Source organism: Capronia epimyces (genome assembly GCF_000585565.1).
Source record: "Capronia epimyces CBS 606.96 chromosome Unknown aczIQ-supercont1.6, whole genome shotgun sequence".
Lineage (NCBI taxonomy): Eukaryota > Fungi > Ascomycota > Eurotiomycetes > Chaetothyriales > Herpotrichiellaceae > Capronia > Capronia epimyces.
The window spans coordinates 1,605,026-1,617,658 of record NW_006912909.1 but is presented as its reverse complement, the minus strand read 5'-3'; the positions used below and the strand labels follow the sequence as shown (position 1 = coordinate 1,617,658).

The 12,633-nt window shown below is 53.7% G+C and overlaps 3 protein-coding genes across 3 annotated transcripts; all 3 read right to left on the bottom strand.

Annotated features, from left to right (window-relative positions):
- Window positions 1–2,485: 2,485 nt before the first annotated feature.
- On the bottom strand, window positions 2,486–6,139 carry A1O3_07476 (uncharacterized protein; the record flags this gene model as incomplete). The annotated part of the gene is made up of 2 exons (XM_007737584.1): window positions 2,486–5,843; window positions 5,904–6,139. The coding sequence occupies 2 exons, from the start codon at window positions 6,137–6,139 to the stop codon at window positions 2,486–2,488; spliced, it is 3,594 nt and encodes a 1,197-aa protein (XP_007735774.1).
- Window positions 6,140–6,755: 616 nt separating this feature from the next.
- Window positions 6,756–9,063, bottom strand: A1O3_07475 (acetamidase; the record flags this gene model as incomplete). Its single annotated transcript, XM_007737583.1, has 7 exons — window positions 6,756–6,883; window positions 6,960–7,344; window positions 7,428–7,577; window positions 7,634–7,797; window positions 7,924–8,073; window positions 8,181–8,592; window positions 8,800–9,063. 7 exons carry the CDS (start codon window positions 9,061–9,063, stop codon window positions 6,756–6,758), a joined length of 1,653 nt encoding a protein of 550 aa, XP_007735773.1.
- Window positions 9,064–10,618: 1,555 nt separating this feature from the next.
- A1O3_07474 (uncharacterized protein) lies at window positions 10,619–12,459 on the bottom strand (the record flags this gene model as incomplete). Its single annotated transcript, XM_007737582.1, has 2 exons — window positions 10,619–12,180; window positions 12,243–12,459. 2 exons carry the CDS (start codon window positions 12,457–12,459, stop codon window positions 10,619–10,621), a joined length of 1,779 nt encoding a protein of 592 aa, XP_007735772.1.
- Between the last annotated feature and the right edge of the window lie 174 nt (window positions 12,460–12,633).

The following is a 12,633-nucleotide window of genomic DNA, read 5'->3' as shown; positions in this document are numbered from 1 at the left end:
CCAAGATCGACCTACCTTTCACACCATGACAATAACAAAAAGACCACATGACCCAAGGAGGAAGACAGCAGAAGTGATAATAAAGGCAGGTCATGACAACAACCCCAAAAACCACATGACCCCAAGGCTAGGCTTGAGAAATCCAAATAACAAAAACTTAGGCTTGAGCAATTCAAACCGACAAAAACTTTTTCCAGAAACCCCTCGAGGTGGGGGCTGATTCCAATGTTGACGCAGAATATGCCCTGAGATCAACGCACCTTCCACACCACGACAACAACCAAAAAAGACCACATGAAATTGGGCCCAGGCTTGAGCAATCCAACCGACAAAAACTTTTTCCAGGAACCCCTAGCGGGGGTCCTGGGAAGTGAAACTCTAGATTCCTAGGTTTTTTACGGTCTCAGCAACCTCGAGGCGGTTGACAGCAGAAGATAATAAAGGCAGGTAGGTCAGGTATTGGTGACAATAAAGGCCGGTCGGGTATCGGGTGAGGATTGAACTCGATCGTTCTCGCCCAGTGAATTAGAGAGTCTAGCATTGTGTTGTGGTGTTAGAGGAGTTCCTGTTAAACAGGTTCACCGCTACCACTGAGCCAACGGCCCTTTACTTCACTACTAGACTCCCCTTTTCACATGGGGGTCTTTGCGTTGAGGAATAATGTCGGACTTTCAAAATATATGGATTATTTCGGGGGGGAAGCCAGCTTTGTGATTGAGATCCAGGAAGCCTCCCGCTCTTGACTGCTCTGCTTGCTTCTAGCTTCTAGACCTGGTCACCAAGCATCCTGCTTCTGGCAACCTGTCTACATATAATATCCTTCGGTCCGGCTGTAAGGTTGCTTCCAAGCACACAGAGGTACATTCTAACCCCTGATACTGGCTGTTGCCGACCCCTGCCAACACATCCTCTACTCTAACACCACTTCACCACCAAGCCCAAGCCCGAAACAATGCCTCACTATCACAGCTTATCTAGCTCCAGCAGCGGCGGAGAGCGGGTCTACCACAACTCTATTCGACGAATGAGAAGAAAAGGAACTCAATTCGACAAATAAGAAGAAAAGGAGGCGGAGAGAGACAGGGACAGAGAGAGGCAGAGGCAGAGGCAGAGACGGAGACGGAGATAAATACAGAGAAAGAGGCAGAGACAGAGAGAGACAGGGGCAGAGAGAGGCAGAGACAGAGATAGAAATGAAATAGAAAAGACAAGTCAAGTCAAGTCAAGTCAATCCACCATTTCCATATCAAACTCAAGGTAGGCACTAACTTATGTACCTTAGGTAGGCATTCCCAGCCTTGTTCAACCAGAAGGCTGGTATGGTACAGGCACGATAGGTAGGCACACCTATATACGGATAGTCTGGGCCCCCCATACCCCTTTGATAGCGAACATGGAACATGGAATATTTCAACCTTTGACATTCTAATGCTTGAACACTCATCCTCATTCTCATCCTCGCAGGCTCTAAAGTTCGAACATTCATCCTCCCAAGGCTCCGAGTACACTTCAGGTACCTAGCTACCTAGGTATCTACTAATTAGGTGGCTACAGTGGCTACAGTAGCTACACTCTCCCTGCGGAGTCTAAAGACGTCTTCTCAGGAGACATGCTCGCCCACCCACATCGGACTCTACTCTTGATAGTATACGACGGACGGCCTTGCCTTGCCTTGCCTCACCTTGCCTTATTCAATACTGTCCGGTCCGTCCGATCCAATATCATATGTATCTGGACTCAACCGTCCTGAATACTGTCACTTGGTGATACAAGACAAGTTCTGCAGATTCAACGCAACACCATGCTAACATGCCCACATGCCAACGTGCCAACGTGCTACCGTGCTACCATGCTTCCAGAAGATATAGATGGTTGAGGCGAGACACGTGCCGTGCGTGCGTACACAAGCCTGTTTTCAACCTTGTCGACCTGGGAGGTACTTACATACATCCCACATACCACCACCACCACCACATACCTAGTACCTTACCTAGAGCATACAACACGACACGGATTGTGCCTGGTCGTGGACAAGCTTCGGAGAAACAAAATACCCAAGATAGGTGAATCAAGATCCATACTATACACATACACATACAATTGTGGAATCTCCCTTCAGCCTTCCTGCCATTCTCATCAGAATCTAACTGTCGGCGTAGCTAAAGTACAATAGAAACACCACGCAGATTCCGCTCAATTCAGGCCTTGAAGCCCCAAAATAGTCTGGGGAAAGCAATGTCAAAACAGCGTCAACTACGTTATGCCATCCGCCATGGGCAGACGCTAACAAAAGTAAAGCCAGAAGCCACCAAACCAGAACCATGCTAGCTGCGTTAGGTACGTAAAGGTGAGCATGCCCAAACGCCTGGCACACATTCCCAAGACTCTGTCACGCCAGTAATGTACAGTCGGCCATGGCCGTACCTTGCACAGGAGAAATCAGACCAGTGTCCGAGTGCGAAAGCGAGGCAAGCCAACCATGGCATCAATAAGGTGGCCGAATCAAGCGACTCCCGCTATTTTCTTTATCCGTCTCTCCGGCTCCGGCTCCGGCTACAGCTCCGGAGAGGATTCCAGCCAACAAGGAATCCATGTCAAACTTTTCCCTGGTAGAATACGACGCTGCGGCAAGACTCCTCCTGCTGGTGGGCCGCGAATTCCTCCGATCGTGCTTTTCCTGTCCAGATAGAGGCGACCGTGCGCTGCTTGTCGTTTCTTGTGATTGTGGGCTTCCGCCGTCCTCCAGTCCCGCCGAAGAGGTCTTTGCTGCAGCGCGGCCTGCAGGTCGGGCGGGCGAAGCATCCCGCGGCCAGGTCCCAGGGAGGTTGAGTGCTGAAGGAATTTTAGGCACCGGAGGAATGTCGGTGGTAACCTGATGATACGCGGTGACACCTGGCGGATCTGTCTTTTCATTATCGGTGTTCTCTGTTCCCGCTGAGGCACGAGCTTGATTGGATTCGGAAGTCTGCGGGCGAGTGTTCCTTGATCGAAAATCTAGGACCGAAGAACTACGGTCATCAGCCTCATCCCAGCTCACCATGCTACTAGTGCCGCTGCTCGTCGTGCTTGTTCGAGATCCTGCCGCTGCTCTTCGAAGTGGACTTCGTGGTCGGACGCCCACATGGCCAGAGAGCACTCTCTTGAGATCACTCACTCTCATGGTAGAATCTCGGCTGGATGTCGTCGGCTCTCTTGCCGGCGACCCATTGGCACTAGGTCTCCGGACCCTTGTCAGGCTCCCTAAGCCGCTGACCAGCCCGAATGGAGGTGTTGTGTGGCCGTTGGCAGTTACGGGAGACTCTTGGCCACTCGCCGAACCCTGCTTGCGAAGGCCGTTGATGCTAAGATGATTCCTGGGGAGTGAAGAGGCGCCGGTCCGCGAACCCGTCAGGGAGGTGGCGCTTTCCTTTTCGATTGCAGCTATACACGCATCTCTGCTCCAGCTGACCTTCATCTCATCCTTGACCTTGGCTGGAACCCGGGCTTCTTTCGATGGCTTGAGTGCGGGTGCGATGCCGTACCCGTAGCCAAAGCCCAGCGTAGGGACGGAAAAGACTCGGCCAGGTGAAGAAGGTGCAGAGGCTGGTGGAGTGAGAAGGGAATTGTCATACGAGACTGCAATTTCGTCGACCAACGCCGACACCGACAAGAAAGGTTTGAGGGTTTGCACGGCTTCTTCGTCATATTCTGCTGCTTTCTCGCTCACCTTGGGCAATTTGCAAATCTCTGCAATGGATAAGGGGGGGAATTTGATCTTGTCAAACCACACGCCGAATCGCTTTCTTCGAGAAACCTCGGCATTGATTTCATGACCGACAGCACTCGTTTCAAAATCAAACTTGTCAGTGATGGTCCAGAGGTAGCCGTGAACCACAGTTGCAACATTGACCCTTCCGGTTGTAGAGGGCACCTCCACATTCAGCGCCGTTTCCTGAAGCTTGAGGATCATCGGCAATCCACTCCGAATTGCATTGACCCCGAGACGCTCGACCAGCTTCGTCAACAACAGGTATAGCAGGAGAATGTTGGACTCATCTTCGACGTCGTCCAAGATGCCATCGTAGATGGCGAGATGCAGCAGGGCAAGAAAGCTTGACCGTGCCGGCTTGGGCTCTCGGCGAGATGCACCAGAGACAGCTCGTCGGGCCAAGTTGACCTCGCCCGGCGGCTGGGCGCTCTTCTTACTCTGTGAATGCTTCCGGGAGCCGTCCCTGGGTAGAAACATGTCGATTTTGTTGGTCTCGAACTTGAGCCAGGTCAGAAGGGCATCGACGTAGGCAATTCTGACGGGTTTTTCTTCGTCTTTGAGAAGCCATTGAGTCCCCTCCCACACCTGGACTCCCACACGAGAGCGTGCTTCAATAGCACCACTTGTGGTGCTGTGTCTGCTGTTGGCACGGAGCAGGATTTTCTTGATCACCTGCATTGCCGTGAGTCTCGCGGTGTGGAATGAAAAGAATGTGGGTGTGTTTGGATCGTCACGGATGCTTGCTGAATCGGCGATCGCCTTCGCTGCAGCTACGGGATCGTTGACGGCGGCCGCTGAAGTTGGGACGTCCGATTGATGGGAAGGCTTCAACCGGGCCAGAATGGCTGTGAGCATGTCGGTGATTTGGTCGGTGTAATAAATGTGGTTGGAGAGAGAGGCAATACAATCTTGAAGCCTCAGCAACAACTCTTGTCGTACCGGTGATGCTGTGAGTAGAGACACGGAGGTGATGCGGCTCATTTCGGTCTCGGTGAGCTCCGTACCGGGCTCGAACGCCTCTTTGACCTCGCGATAGATTCCGATTGTGTCGTTGCGCTCCGGTGGGATGACACGCGGGTTGGATCCGCCGAGCTGGAGCAGAAGCAAGATATGGTGGATGAGTCCCAGTAGAACGTCCATAACACTCAGCCCAATCAGGTTCACATTCGAACTCAGAAGCCAGTCGATCATGCTGGCAAGGACCAACTGTTTCTCAAGCGAGCCTTCCGTGATAGGGCTGCGGACGAGGGTTTCCATCGCGGTCAGGACAATGATAAATCGGTCCTGCACAGGTGTCCATCGCGTGATGGTCTCAAACAAGGAGGTAGCCCATGTGGTTTGGCCTTCCGTGTCCGGGGCCGGCTGAGGCGGGCTTTTGGAAGCGATAAATTTCAAAGTGAGGGCGGTAGCCAAGCGAGTCTGACCTGTGGTGCTCCCGAGCCCGACTGAGAATATCTGCTTCAGACATCTCAGAGCCAGAGCCCTAACCTCCTCTTCAGCGACTTTGTCCGCTCCCGCGGTAGTTTCAACGGCCGTGGCGGGGTCACCATCGGCCGTATCCACGGTGGCGACGGTCGTGAGACTTGTCCGCCGTCGTCTAGCGAGCTCATCGTCCAGCTTCTCGCTCGTGGTTGCCCGTTGCTGCAGCGTAGCCAAAATGTTCTCTTTGTCGAGCGACATGTTTTCCAGGATGACAGGCACGACCAGACTGAGCTGTCGAGGGGATTCAGTGGCGAGCGCCTCCGACGCCACGACCGCTCGAATAGCTCGTAAGCCAATGGTGCGCCACCTCAACGAGAGGGGAATCGAGTCGCCGGCCTTCCTATCGACAGGCCTGGACTTGGCAGCATAACTGGCGTACAGCTGTAGGATAGACAAGTATTGTTGTGCGCGTTGTTGGTCCGCATTGAAGGCGGCAGCATCGACATGTTTGCAATAGGCTTCAAAGGTCGGTATGGTCTCTTCCACCATGTTCACGTCCTTGGAACGCAGGATGGAGTCCAGAATGGTCAGGACGGATCGAGAGTAGAGGGAGAGGTCGCGGGGCGCCTTCTCGATGATGGCACTGAGGATTTGGAGAGTGACCTGGACATTTCTGAGTGCGATTGGATTAGCAGAGCGCGAGAACACCGGTATAGAGTGTCACGGATCGTACCCGAGTCTCCCTTTCCAGACATCACTTGCATTCTTCTTCTCGAGGAACGTGCCCACTTTCTGGAGCTTGTGCCGGCGCGTACTCGCATAGTACAGAAGATAGCTGAGTTCGGAGGAGTTGGGCTTGACTTCCTGCACGGTTTTCTGGTATTTTGGGTAACATTTCAACACGAGCACTTGATGCTTGGGACGACACTTTTGGCCCGCGCTATGGATGGGATGAAGGAGAGAGCTCATGGCGGCTGATGCGCGGGTGGAGGAGTCGATCGCGCCGTCATGCGGCGGGCGGGTGAGTCTTGCTATGAAATGTGTCGCGACATTCTGGTCCAGTCGAGCATGACGCGTTTCTTCAAATGTAGATGTAGACTGGACGGCGCAAACACGGCTCTAATCGCAGGGGAGGACCGAGCTCTCTGTCGAGGTTCTGCTCTGCCACAGCTATCTGGTTGGTGTCGATCTTGAAATTGCTGCCGGTGCAGGGTGACGACTGACGAGAGGTGAGTGGGAGGGGACAGTGGACAGTGAGTCGCGGACAAGTACGGAGATGATGGGTGACTGGGTGACTGGCTACTCGTCGAGCATTGTACCTTTTCTTGCTGTGCGGGAGTGTGCTGTGCATGCCTCCCTAGTAGCAGTAGCCTCTGTATGGAGCATGAAGCAATAATCTGCATGGATGAGCGTGCTGGAAGGGGATATCTGTTACTACTCCGTACCGCGCCCTCTCGAGCTCGGAATCTCCGCTACCTCCGGGCCCGTCCCGGGCCTGTCACGTGAGTTCTGGCGCTAGAGCCAATATGGACATCACCCTACAGAATACGGATACCATATCCAGTGTCCACAGCCTCGCTCTCTACTACGGCGTCACCTCATTTCCAAGCAACCGCCCAATCTCCTTTGCGATAGCCAAAGTCTTCTCTTCGGTCAGCCTCTTGCCCACGATCTGCACCGCGACTGGAGCGCCGTGATACGCCTCAGGGTCATCTAGGGTTGATCTCGAGTCAGTGGCTGCCAGGGAACGACAGGAGCAAAGGCGAGATAGGATCCAGACATGACTCACATTCAGCCTGAACAACTCCATCGATTTCAGTCAATGGCTTGAAGTCCGTCTGCTTCTTGTCCACCGCTTTATCCGCAAATGTCACGGGTACAACGACGCTGGTCCAGTCAAGGAGATTGATGGCACTGGCATAGCCATAGTACCTGAACTGGTTGTGACGAATGGCCGCCGTTGCGGTCATAGGAGCAATGAAGGCGTCAATCTCCCTGCCGAGCTCTGCCTCCCTGAGCCGCCACTGCTCCAGATACTCGCATTGATATGCCCATTTCTGGCGCTGCAGCTCCCAGATCTCATTCATGTCCAGCCTCGGCAGTGAGGGGTCGACAAGGTCTTGGATGTTAGGGATGGCGGGCTCTCCAGACTCCCTCAAGACCGAGAAGATGTCCTAGTAGAAAGAGGTGAGTTTTTTCCCGTCACCTTGTTTGCGTGATGATCAGAAGATATCTGATGGGCAAGAAGTTGACTTACCTGGCCACCATCACCAGCATAGATCTTGCCAATCAGGTTTACCGCAAAATCGTGCTTGTACGGCTGCCATGGCACAATGGTGTGGCCGTTGTCTTTCAAGGTCGAAACCACCGTTTCGACTCCACGCAAGATTGGAGGATGAGGGAGGACCTGTGCACGACGTAAGCGTCAACGGTGCGCTAGGGGGACTAAAGAGGCGACTTCACATTTCCGTCGCAGTTGTAGAAGCCCAGAGTCAGTCCTCCACCTCCACTCTGCAACTTGGACTTGACAATGTCCTCCTCACCCTGTCTCCACGGCAATGGAATGACCTTGGAGTCGTACTCCCAGGGTTCCTGTTTGAGGACCGAAGTGACGAACAGCTTCAGGTCTGGAAAGATGTCAGCAAGTCATGACCATGGCGCACACAAGAAACAGTAGAGGAATGTCAGCCAATTAGACTGTTTGTTCTAAGCTGCATTTGAGTTAGGTGCCTGGTGTCTGTACAGCAGCTTACCGTCAACCGAGTGAGCGAGGGGCCCGACTACACTATGGACGGTCTCCTGTCCTTCCATGCTATTCACCATCTTTGCATACGGCATGCGTCCATGGCTGGGACGGATGCCATAGAGGAAGTTGAATGCGGACGGGACGCGGATCGAGCCACCTAGGACGACAGGATGAACACGTTAGCCTGCGGCCACCCAGCTAGCGGAAGAAAGGAAAGCTGTGCGGTTGTGCTGGGACATGAGAGGGAGGAAGAGAGCATCGCACCGATATCCGTGCCGACGCCGATGACACCGCCCCGGAAGGCGACAATGGCTCCTTCGCCACCGGAGCTGCCTCCACAAGACCAGTTCTTGTTCCGCGGGTTGAGGGTGCGCCCGATGACATTGTTGACGGTCTCACAGACCATCAGGCTCTGCGGCACGCTTGTCTTGACATAGAAGACGGCGCCAGCCTTGCGCAGCAACGCTGTTAATACCGAGTCTTCTTTGGCGTATTTCCCCAGCCACGCGACGTATCCCATGGACGTCTCGAGGCCCTTGACTCGAAGCTGGTCCTTGAGCGAGATGGGCAAGCCGTGAAGCGGGCCTACGGGCGCCTTGTGTTTCTGGTAGTAGTCGTCCAGCTCCTTCGCCTGGGCCAGAGCAAGTTCGGGGAAGAACTCCAATGCACAATTGACCTAGTTTGGACAGATCAGAATGTATTCGTCTGGTTTGGCACACACACAAACACAGAGAGAGAGAGAGAGAGAGAGAGAGAGAGAGAGAGAGAGAGAGAGAGAGAGAGAGAGAGAGAAACATCCACACACCCTCTCTCACTCATATCAAGGTAACAACAAGTTCAAATTCAAGGTGAAACAGCATCAAGGTAAACAGTATATACGAACCGCCTGATGGGCCAGCGCCGCCCTTTTGCAAAACGCCAACGTCACATCCACCGACTTCAGCTGGCCGCTGGCGAGCTTTGCCACGAGATCCACGGCCGACGAGTCAGTGATTGCCAGTTCGTCGGGCGACAAGAGACCGCTCTTGGCCGGCAAGTCCATGAACGAGTCGTTCGGACACAGCGCGGCCACGTCGACGCGCCATTCTACCGGAATGGACTTTTCGATGCGCTGTTTCTTGTCGGCGGCGATTTCTTCCCAGCCCATGATGAGGTGGCTGGTATGACCGTGTATTGTATCGATGTCAGGACTGTGATTGTGTTGATTTCAGGACTGTGGTTGTTTCGATCTCAGCACTGTGGTGCGTTGATCTCAGCACTGTGGTTGTATCGATCTCAGCACTGTGGTTGTGTCGATGTCAGCACTGTGATGGGATTGGACTGTGATTGTGATGTAACCGTAACCGTAACTGTAACCGTCGAGATTGGTGTCTCTTGATCTGGATCTGAATCTGACCTTCCAAGTATTTATGGCCGATCAGATATCGATACAGTATCCGTACATCAACTGTCCAAAGGAGCCGAGATTCCTGGATGTGGAATTGTACGGTATTCGTAGACCCACTCCACAGCTTCGAAGGAACAGATAAATACCGGGCAGGTAGGTAGGTAGAATATCAGGCCAGGTAGGTAGGTAGGTAATAGGTAGTAGGTATCTCTGGGGTGAGTTGGACGGATACCTAGTACATACGGTAGGTAGTAGTACCCAGTGACTCTGTGTCCAGTCTATGGGGTGGTATGCTATGATACCTATAGTATAAAGTAAAGATTAGAAGTGGGAGAATGCATGGGCTTTTCTCGGGAATTTGAAGTTGAATCGAATCGTAGGTACTACCTAAGGTAGTACTATAGCAGCTGTCACGGAGTATAGAGCAGAGTACGGAGTAGAGCTATCGAAGACATCAGAATCAAGAAAGAGCCCAAGCCTCGTCGTAGGTTGCCCTTTGGGTGGATTTGGGCCCTTCTCCACGAACTCACAATCTACAATCTAGTATCTACAGTCTTCCCCTCCCCTCCACTCCTTACTAATGGCAACACCAGGCAATGCTGACATGCGTGCCACCATGCCACCATGCCACCATGCCAGCAGACCAGCCAGGCAAGCGATATCCAAGACCCTCCCTCGTTCGTCTATCTACCTATCTATCTTCGTGTATTCACTTACCCCGCCGATACGGGCCAACTTCCATCGGACAACGTACCGTACCTAATCCATCCTATCCTATCCTGTCCCTGTCCCTGTCCCTGGTTCTATCTTATCTATGCCCTGGTCCTGGTCTGGTCTGGTCGTCTAAGAAGTTGAGGTTCAGTTTCCTTACGCATATAAATAACATAACATAACATAACACCATTCGTGGATGGATTGAGATGGCAACCTACGTACCATACATACCTCACTTTAGGTGGTTGAAATAACTGGCTATGTGTAGCGCTGTCCTCTGGTCTCGGTCTCAGAGCGATACTCTGGATATTCTCATTCCTCATTCCTCATTTCTCAACAGGGAGCCATAGATAGCATAAAGCATCACCAGTAGCCGAGGTCTCTTGTCTCGGGGAGACTGAGGGAGACGTGGTACCAATATGAGAAGTCGAGAGCTAGAGTCGAGAATCGCCCTAGACGGGCGTGGACGTGGATGTGGACGTTATTTAGAATATGTACATAAGTACTGTATACTCCCTCGCCTAGATCTCCCTTACCTAGGTATCTCCCTCGCCCGGACACCTGCCACGTATCTCCCTCGCGACATTATAGATCCAGCAACCTAGAACCTCGATATGTCCCGCCCAAACAGTTTCACCGCCAACCACTGCATCGGCACTAGGAACTTGTTCCTCCAACTCAGCGTCATGGTGAGGTAGGCGCCGCGCCAGAGCAGAAATGCCACCCACCCCTTGAGGCCCTTGGCAATGCCTTCGTGGTCGGTGTTGGGCCCTTGCAACACTGCCTTGGCCCCGCCCACGTACGTGAAAACCCCGAGATTCCTGAACGTGAAGCCCGCGCTCTGGGCAAACGATTCGGGATCAGGGTGTTTACTGAGCGCCTTGCCCAGCCACAGCGCTTGCTGGTTGGCCACCTGTGCCGTCGCCGGGAGGGCGCCGGTCTTGAGCTTCGTGGTGTCGCCGACGGCGAAGACATCTTTCATGCAAGCCTGGGGAACCGTCTCTTCCGTCTCGCCCTCGGCCGCCTGGGCGCTGAGATTGACCCGAAAATGGTCGTCCACTAGGATAGATCCCGACTTGGGATCGCGTTGGATCGTCCACTGGCGCTGCGAGGGGTCGGCGACCTCTCCCTGCGTGATCTGGGCCGATTCGGCGGGGAATTGAAGCACATGGTTGAGAGCCTTCGCCACGAAAGGGTTGGCCATGAGCCCAGTGCTCCACACGCACATGCCAATGCCGACATCCCCCTCCTCTTTCGTGCGGATGGTGTAGACCAGCCCCGGCCTCTGTTCGTCCTGGTTCTGAGCCGCCTCTGCATCATTGGGGAACCCTTTCCTCAGTTCCTCCACGTGATGGGATGTTTTGATCTCGACGTTCTGTCGTCGGTACTGCTTCACCGCGTAGTCGGCCAGGGCCGCGTCGAACATGGGCAACACTTTGGGTGCCACATCGTAGAGGCTGATGCGGATGTACTTGAGAAGCTCCGGGTGGATGCGGGAAATGTCTTCTCGGATCAAGTCAGACAGGCACGCCGCAAACTCCATGCCCGTCGGTCCGCCACCCACAATGGCGAAGTGCAGCAGAAACCGTTTCTTGTCTTCCGGGATGATGGGCAGCCTGGCCAGTTCAAACAGCTCCAAAATCCTCCGTCGAATGGCCACCGCATCTCCGACGTCCTTGAGAAAGTACGCGTTTTCCCGCACGCCTTTGGTGTTGAATGTCTGACTGTACGTGCCCACGGCAATGATCAATTTGTCGTAGCGAACGGGGAACGTCGGAGCCTGTTGCTTTCCCGTCCCGCCCATCTGTACATTCTGATCGATGAATCCTTCGACAGAAGCATGACCAGGACCAGGAGCCTTGTCGGTGGGCTTTTCGACACTGCTATTGGTTTTGCGCGGGCCGGTCAACGCATGACCCACGTCTGGATCCAGCACGGATGATTCCACCGTGACCGTCTTGTCGGCGAAGCTGATATCGTCTGCCCATGCTTGGATGTATTCCACTCTCCTGTTTCTCTTCCGCACCGATTCGAGAACGTTCCGAAATTCCAACGTGCCGACACAAGTGTCGTTGAGCAAAGGGGTAAACACGAAGTAGGACCGCGGCGAAATCACCACTATGCGATATTTATCCGGATCGAGTCGGCGGGATAGCACGAATCCTGTTCGGTATGTAGTTAGCAGGGTGTCTTGTGCCTAGGCGGCGGATCTCGGAGTGTCGAACCTGCCCAACCACTTCCTAAGATGACCACCTTTTCTCTCCCGTCACCATCGCCCTCTTTCGAGTCGTCTTCGCTCGAGGTGACGGGTGTGAAGTACCGGCGTTTCTGCACGGCGCCGACTGACACAAGACGAGGTCGAAGACGCTTGATGCGGCATGTTCTGCACACTGTTCCAAGCTGCCTCTGCCATATCGGCGTTAAGACGGCGTGTGGAGACATCGGCCTGGTCGACCAGCGTCCCTGTCCAGCAACAGCGCCAGTTAGTAGAGCAGAGTATCGTACAGTGAGGCCAGGGCTTGGTCGTATTTGGGCGAGAATGTGTGCCCCGTGCCGAGGAGGACGTGATGGGGATTAAGACCACACATGTTGCTTGACTCATCCAGCCCGGCAAGA